The sequence below is a fragment of the Xyrauchen texanus genome, chromosome 17 (assembly GCF_025860055.1).
Source record: "Xyrauchen texanus isolate HMW12.3.18 chromosome 17, RBS_HiC_50CHRs, whole genome shotgun sequence".
Lineage (NCBI taxonomy): Eukaryota > Metazoa > Chordata > Actinopteri > Cypriniformes > Catostomidae > Xyrauchen > Xyrauchen texanus.
The window spans coordinates 40,367,654-40,375,254 of NC_068292.1; the positions used below are offsets into that span (position 1 = coordinate 40,367,654).

Here is a 7,601-nt window from a genome sequence, read left to right on the forward strand (position 1 = left end):
TTTTAAGTTATTTTCTAAAACACTTTTTACAGTAAAGTTTTTGTTGTCTTTGCTCATCGAATTCAAAATAATGTATATATTTCCTCAATTTTCATTGTTGCATGTCATACACTCCCTTACAATGACTCATTAGGGGGCGTACGCCTTTCAGACATACATGTGTACATAATTCATGCTTTAAATTCCACATAAATAATACTATTTTAGAAATTTACATTTACATTTTACATTTATGCATTTGGCAGACGCTTTTATCCAAAGCGACTTACAGTGCAATTATTACAATGACAATCCCCCCGGAGCAACCTGGATTTAAGTGCCTTGCTCAAGGACACAATGGTGGTGGCTGGGTTAGAACCTGTGACCTGAAAGTGAAACTAACAGCCCTGTGCTTTAGCCACTACGCCACCACCACTCAGAAATGTGAGTTTGTAACTAATCTGATTACTAAAATTACAAATGCAATGCATTACAATACTTTTGACTAAAAAGGTAATTAGATTGCAGTAAATATTTAATTTGTAATAATTTTACACCCAACACTGCCCCCAATTAATTTGAGACCCCTTTAAACTCTTTAGTATGCATATGGATCGTATAAATACCACTGAAGGAGGTGCACTATATGGCCAACAGGACTATCAGATTATTGATTAGAATCCATATAAAGCTGTGTTTTGTTTTCTGATACAGGGACAAAGATACATTTATTAAAATGTAAACTATGTTAACACATCAATAATAAGAAATACATATGGGGAGTAATAAAACAAACAGTGTGTATGCTCTAAGCATTTTACAGTAAAAAACCAAAAACAAAGTTTTTAATATAAAATGCAGAATAATTTCTATAATTTATACTATTAGCAATTATATTCATTGTTTCAGTTATTTCGAACAGTCAAACCCAAAATCATACATTATTAATATCTATCTCCAGTCCTTATCCACTATATAATATATACTGTATAATAAGTGAAAAGCTGAATTAAATGAAGAATATTACAAACATAATGTTTGTATTTTTTTTATTATCTTTGGTAAATAGCAGTGTCCCACTTAGGTTACTAGTTAAAAAAGTTACTAAACTGCAAGACCCTAAAATGTCAAATTGAAAGAATTAAGCAGGTATTTTTCCTAATTATGAATCATAAGAAATACACACTGGAGTTGTTGACATGTTACTGACAAACAAGACAAAAATATTGTTTAATGGACGTAAGATATCAGCAATGAAAAAACAAACAAACAAACAAACAAACAAACAAACAAACAATTACACTGTTTGATATTGTGCAATGACAATTATTTTTTAAAACAATGACACTGATTGATATTGTTAACAGCCTTGTAACACCCAAAAGGCCAGTATATTAATTAGTAATTCGATTTTATTAATTATTTTTGTCAGAAGACAAAGTATACTCTTGCTCCTTTTTAAGAATCTTTGGTTATTTGCACTTTCTCATACTTAATGATTTTCCCACCCTTTGTGACAATCTCTTTATATTCTCGAGCTCCTTTCTCCTCATTGTAGCATTCCAGAGTCACTTTTCCGGTTTCCGGAAGAGGGCAAGGAAATGACATCAGGGACATCTGATTGTTTAAGGCCTCAACTTTTACTGGGACTAACGCCTTCACAGCCTCTCTCTGATGAGGTGGATCCTGCCGATAAATTACCATAGGAGGATTCTTTACCTCCATCTTAGGTACAGCGGGCACTTGTGGACACCATTTTTGATTTCCTCTAACTTCATTTGTCTGTGTCACTGTGACATCTCTTGGCCTCATGTCCATTTGTGGAGTTGAACCAGCTCTCCTAATGTCTGAGATAACAGCAGCCATAGTTGCTCTGCAGTTCAGATTGACTTCCACCATACTGGACACAGGAACACAGTACGGCTGGTCTTTAAGAATTTCCCGAATTCTGCCGGCTGACACAAATTCGGCCATTAACCTGACCCTGACACAGACCTCAGCTATGATTTTACCCATGGCCCAAACATCTGAACGCTTGTCACGAACTCCATTCATCTGTAGGATCTCTGGAGCTGAGTAAGCCTCATTTCCCATGTTTACCGCAGAGGTGGGCCCATTTTTTGAGAATTTAGCCAGCCCCAAATCAATGATCACAGCACGATGGGTTTGATGCTCAACCTGAAATGGGAAGAAAGCAGCAAGAGATGTTTTCTTTGTTAATGACCATCCACTGGAGATTAAAATCCCAAAGATCTCTTTAATACAGTATCTAAGTTATATAAAAGTTTCTAGATTTTTAAAAGAGGTCTCAAAAATGTTTAAATTGGTGTTGGATTGGTGAGATCAAATGTCAGAGATTTAAATATGACTTCAAACATTCTCTTAAGGCAAATGATCTTACCTATGTTATCATCAACATTAATTGTATAGCTCTATTATCTTAGTGTAATTGTTTGTGTCCGACTTACCATGATGCTTTCGGGTTTGAGGTCTTGGTGGACAATGTCTTTACTGTGCAGGTGAAGCAAACCTTCACACATACCAGTGATGATGGTGCCTTTCACTGCTGGAGTCAGCTGAAGATACATATTCATATATATTAACAGATACATTATAAGAGTGTTGCATTTTATCTCCACCAAAGCACAAGACCTCAAGAGTCAAAAATGATCTTTGTATAGTACTTTTGTAAAGAAATATTGCAGCCAAAATGAAAATCAATACAGAGAAATTTGTCACAGGAGTTATTTTCTATGATTATTAATGGGGGTAGATGCAGTTGAGCTCCAAAAATACAAATTAGTTTATGCAGTATATTCCAAATCTTCTGAAATGGTAAATAGTCTGCACTTACAGGTGAAACTCGAAAAATTAGAATATCGTGCAAAAGTTCATTAATTTCAGTAATTCAACTTAAAAGGTGAAACTAATATATTATATAGACTCATTACAAGCAAAGTAAGATATTTCAAGCCTTTATTTGATATCATTTTGATGATTATGGCTTACAGCTTATGAAAACCCCAAATTCAGAATCTCAGAAAATTAGAATATTGTGAAAAGGTTCAGTATTGTAGGCCCAAAGTGTCACACTCTAATCAGCTAAACACCTGCAAAGGGTTCCTGAGCCTTTAAATGGTCTCTCAGTCTGGTTCAGTTGAATTCACAATCATGGGGAAGACTGCTGACCTGACAGTTGTGCAGAAAACCATCATTGACACCCTCCACAAGGAGGGAAAGCCTCAAAAGGTAATTGCAAAAGAAGTTGGATGTTCTCAAAGTGCTGTATCAAAGCACATTAATAGAAAGTTAAGTGGAAGGGAAAAGTGTGGAAGAAAAAGGTGCACAAGCAGCAGGGATGACCGTAGCCTGGAGAGGATTGTCAGGAAAAGGCCATTCAAATGTGTGGGGAGCTTCACAAGGAGTGGACTGAGGCTGGAGTTACTGCATCAAGAGCCACCACACACAGACGGGTCCTGGACATGGGCTTCAAATGTCAAACGGCTTACCTGGGCTAAAGAAAAAAAGAACTGGTCTGTTGCTCAGTGGTCCAAAGTCCTCTTTTCTGATGAGAGCAAATTTTGCATCTCATTTGGAAACCAAGGTCCCAGAGTCTGGAGGAAGAATGGAGAGGCACACAATCCAAGATGCTTGAAGTCCAGTGTGAAGTTTCCACAGTCTGTGTTGGTTTGGGGAGCCATGTCATCGGCTGGTGTTGGTCCACTGTGCTTTATTAAGTCCAGAGTCAATGCAGCCGTCTACCGGGACATTTTAGAGCACTTCATGCTTCCTTCAGCAGACAAGCTTTATGGAGATGCTGACTTCATTTTCCAGCAGGACTTGGCACCTGCCCACACTGCCAAAAGTACCAAAACCTGGTTCAATGACCGTGGTATTACTGTGCTTGATTGGCCAGCAAACTCGCCTGACCTGAACCCCATAGAGAATCAATGGGGCATTGCCAAGAGAAAGATGAGAGACATGAGACCAAACAATGCAGAAGAGCTGAAGGCCGCTATTGAAGCATCTTGGTCTTCCATAACACCTCAGCAGTGCCACAGGCTGATAGCATCCATGCCACGCCGCATTGAGGCAGTAATTAATGCAAAAGGGGCCCAAACCAAGTACTGAGTACATATGCATGATTATACTTTTCAGAGGGCCGACATTTCTGTATTTAAAATCCTTTTTTTATTGATTTCATGTAATATTCGAATTTTCTGAGATTCTGAATTTGGGGTTTTCATAAGCTGTAAGCCATAATCATCAAAATGATATCAAATAAAGGCTTGAAATATCTTACTTTGCTTGTAATGAGTCTATATAATATATTAGTTTCACCTTTTAAGTTGAATTACTGAAATTAATGAACTTTTGCACAATATTCTAATTTTTCGAGTTTCACCTGTATATAGCGCATTATATTAACCTTAGAGGTTACCAAAGCGCTTTACACTGTGTCCCATTCACCCATTCACACACACATACACATACACAAATGGCAGCAGAGTTGCCATGCAAGGTGCTACCCTGCCATTGGGAGCAACTTGGGGTTCAGTGTCTTGCCCAAGGAAATTTCGTCAAGTGGAGTCGCGTGGGCCGGGAATCGAACCACCAACCCTGCGATTGGCAGCTGACCCCGCTCTACCACCTAAGCCACATCCGCAACCAAAGTCTTCATTCACTTCCCCTCTGAAAAGCTTCCCCTATTCTGCATACTTGGCATAAATCCTTGCGTGCCACACAGTGTTTACAAGCTCAAAAGATTGAGTTTGAGTTGTAAATCTGTTTCTCAATATATTGGCATCAGAAGACTTGGAATATGGTGCACAAGCCATGTGGACTATGTTAATGGTACCAAATTATGCTTTTTTTATTTTATGCTTTGGTCAGATTTAGAGCTTGACAATGTCTGCCCATATTCAATAGATAAAAGCACCTTGCAGGACATTCTGCTAAAGTTCTCTATTTGAGTTCCAAGGAAGGGAGAAAATCAATAGGGTTTAGAAAAACATCATAAAGATGTGTAAATAATGACTGAATAGTCTTTTTGGGATGTGCCACACACCATTACCTGTATTTGAGAAACTTGAGCTTTAAAGATGGTTGTCTCAAGGTCTTCACCAAAGATGAATTCCAAAGGAATGTTATACTTGGAGTCTTTCAGCCATGGTTCTCCAAGAAGTTTCACCACGTTGGGATGCCGAACATTACTGGTGTTTATAAATAAGTTCTCATGGTTATACAACAAGCTCAGTAAGTAAGAATTAGCTAAGACATTTTATATAGATCTATACATACTAGTATACTCTGCATTCTCTTTCCAGCTGTTGTTTGCTGAAGCCTAGAGGAATTCTCTTCACAGCAGCCCACGTCTCTCCATACTTCTCCTTGTATGTTTTCCCAAAGTAGCCCCCAGCCAGTGTTTGTGCAGAGTATGCCATCTAGTGGTGTTATCAGAAGAGGCACATCAATGTGAGAAACATTAAAACCCTCCAAAAGGTGGCCGGGTCTGGGGTGGGGAAGATGGTGGGTAGCAGGGTTGGGTCAACAGCGATACACGATCAAGGGGGACCAACCCAAGCAAAATTATCAAGGAGGAGAACCTCCAGTCAGACAAACAGATAAACAGTTGCCCATCCTAAAGAACAAAATGCCCCCTCAAAGAGCACATCTTTGTTAAACTCAAATCTTTTTAGCCATTCAACTCTTGTCTGCTGTCAATACAAATTGTCTGCCTCATGAATAGAGTGGTGGTGGCGCAGTGGGCTAAAGCACATAACTGGTAATCAGAAGGTTGCTGGTTCGATCCACACAGCCACCACCATTGTGTCCTTGAGTAAGGCACTTAACTCCAGGTTGTTCCGGGGGGATTGCCCCAGTAATAATTGCACTGTAAGTCGCTTTGGGTAAAAGCGTCTGCCAAATGCATAAATGTAAATGAATAAATGTAAATGTCAATATATCTGGTACTTTGCTTTTCAAAGTGATTGAACATAAATATGCTTCAGTTAGTTAAATAAGTAAAACTTTATTTTAGATTCAGCTTTTAGTACTCCGTTATCATTTCAACATTCATCATCAATATTTATGTAGGAGTTTGTCCGAAAATCTCACAAAAATCAATAGTTTTGGTTGCAATATTTGGTTTTAAATGCATGAATGAATGTCAGATGTGTTACTGACTTGAATAGAAAACTAACTATCAACATGTACAGAATGTATAATGGGTTTTCTGGTATATTTGCTGGAAATCCCCACCATTAGACAACTAATATGACCACGAGTTTCAAAATTAGAGGAATAAGTTCTGTTATTTGTAATAAAACACTATAGACATTCCACATTGATCTGGCTAAATTACCTCCAAAGATGTTGAAAGTAGATTTACTGTAAAGACTCATTATTACATGTAATTTAACCGAATACATTTTCCCTTGAAGCCTTTGGCAAAACTAATTTATATTAAGCCTGTACACGCTGCACAAATATGAAGCCAAACTGGATTTGGATTGCAAAAGAAATCATAAACCTTTCATAATCATAACCCATTTCATGCCTAATAAAATCAAGTCATGTTTCCTTTAAGTTAAGATGGTCTTGATTACTTTCTTCCCACCCCCCAGGTAATTTAATTTTTTTATTATGTTTCTGCCCATATTGTGAGTGTATACCATAATTGATAATTCATCACAAATGCCATATGGCAATCTGTAGGAATTACACAGACAAAAGCAGTGATTCCTTGATAGTTGCAGCTGTTTAAACAAGAAGAAACAAGAAACACAGCACTATAAATCACTAGTATTGGTACTAATGCATAACACAACACAAAACGTGCCTAGTCAACTGTTGTTTTCAATGTTCTTACCTGTATCAGCAGGTTACGTGTCTGATAGCAGTGAATGTGTTCAAATAAAACAGGATCTGAGAATTTCTACCTAATTATCTTTCTTTTATAACCACACCCTCGTATTTCAACATTGGAGGCACATCTCCAGATGACAAACATATTCTGCAATCAGAAAAGAGAAAAAAGTGTTACTTGTTAACACAAAGAAAAAAGACTTGTGAGATGTCTAAAAAAAAAAAAAAAAGTCTCTGAGCAAAATGCTTGTTTAGGACAAAATATATTCAGGAAGGCCACCTTTTTTAGAGAACACTAAAAGCAGTGACATCTGAAGTTAAATAAAAAATGACTATAAAATCGTTCAGTTAAAAATGTAACATCCTCCATAACGTCACAATGTATCCAGAGGAGAGATCTACTTAAAACAAACATTACCGTGGGATTTTATGGTCAAATGCAAACGTCACACCCTCCTAAAACAAGAATCATGTCTGTCAAGTCAGAACAAGATAGTCATTACTTTAAGTGTTGAGCAAGAACAGATTGTGCTATTAAACAGGCCTCTGAATAATTATATTATTTCTTCATTAATTTGTTTTCCCTGTTAGAATTTATATTATGCTTATTATACTGATTCTGTTTGCTACCATGATGATGATTAATATATATTTTTGGACTATAATTACATTTTCCTGGGGTATACAAATAAATAAAATCAAATTAGGTCACAATCCCACTTAGTTCTCATGCTTTTTTTTAAAGCCCAATGTAT

General features: G+C 37.1%; 1 protein-coding gene across 1 annotated transcript; it reads right to left on the bottom strand.

Moving 5' to 3' along the window:
• Positions 1 to 700: 700 nt before the first annotated feature.
• On the bottom strand, positions 701 to 7,209 carry LOC127657790 (uncharacterized). The gene is made up of 6 exons (XM_052146703.1): positions 7,127 to 7,209; positions 6,851 to 6,994; positions 5,281 to 5,423; positions 5,054 to 5,192; positions 2,448 to 2,555; positions 701 to 2,157 (listed from the first exon to the last, which is right to left on the bottom strand). Exons 3-6 carry the CDS (start codon positions 5,421 to 5,423, stop codon positions 1,438 to 1,440), a joined length of 1,110 nt encoding a protein of 369 aa, XP_052002663.1. The 5' UTR covers positions 6,851 to 6,994; positions 7,127 to 7,209; the 3' UTR covers positions 701 to 1,437.
• Positions 7,210 to 7,601: the final 392 nt, after the last annotated feature.

What these genes read in the sequence shown, in the direction of transcription:
- LOC127657790 (XM_052146703.1), bottom strand. Translation starts at nt 5,423, where the DNA reads ATGGCATACTCTGCACAAACACTGGCTGGGGGCTACTTTGGGAAAACA. An exon ending in AGAGAATGCAGAGTATACTA is followed by an intron (nt 5,193 to 5,280) that starts GTATGTATAGAT and finishes TATAAACACCAG; the next exon opens with TAATGTTCGGCATCCCAACG. An exon ending in CTCAAGTTTCTCAAATACAG is followed by an intron (nt 2,556 to 5,053) that starts GTAATGGTGTGT and finishes ATGTATCTTCAG; the next exon opens with CTGACTCCAGCAGTGAAAGG.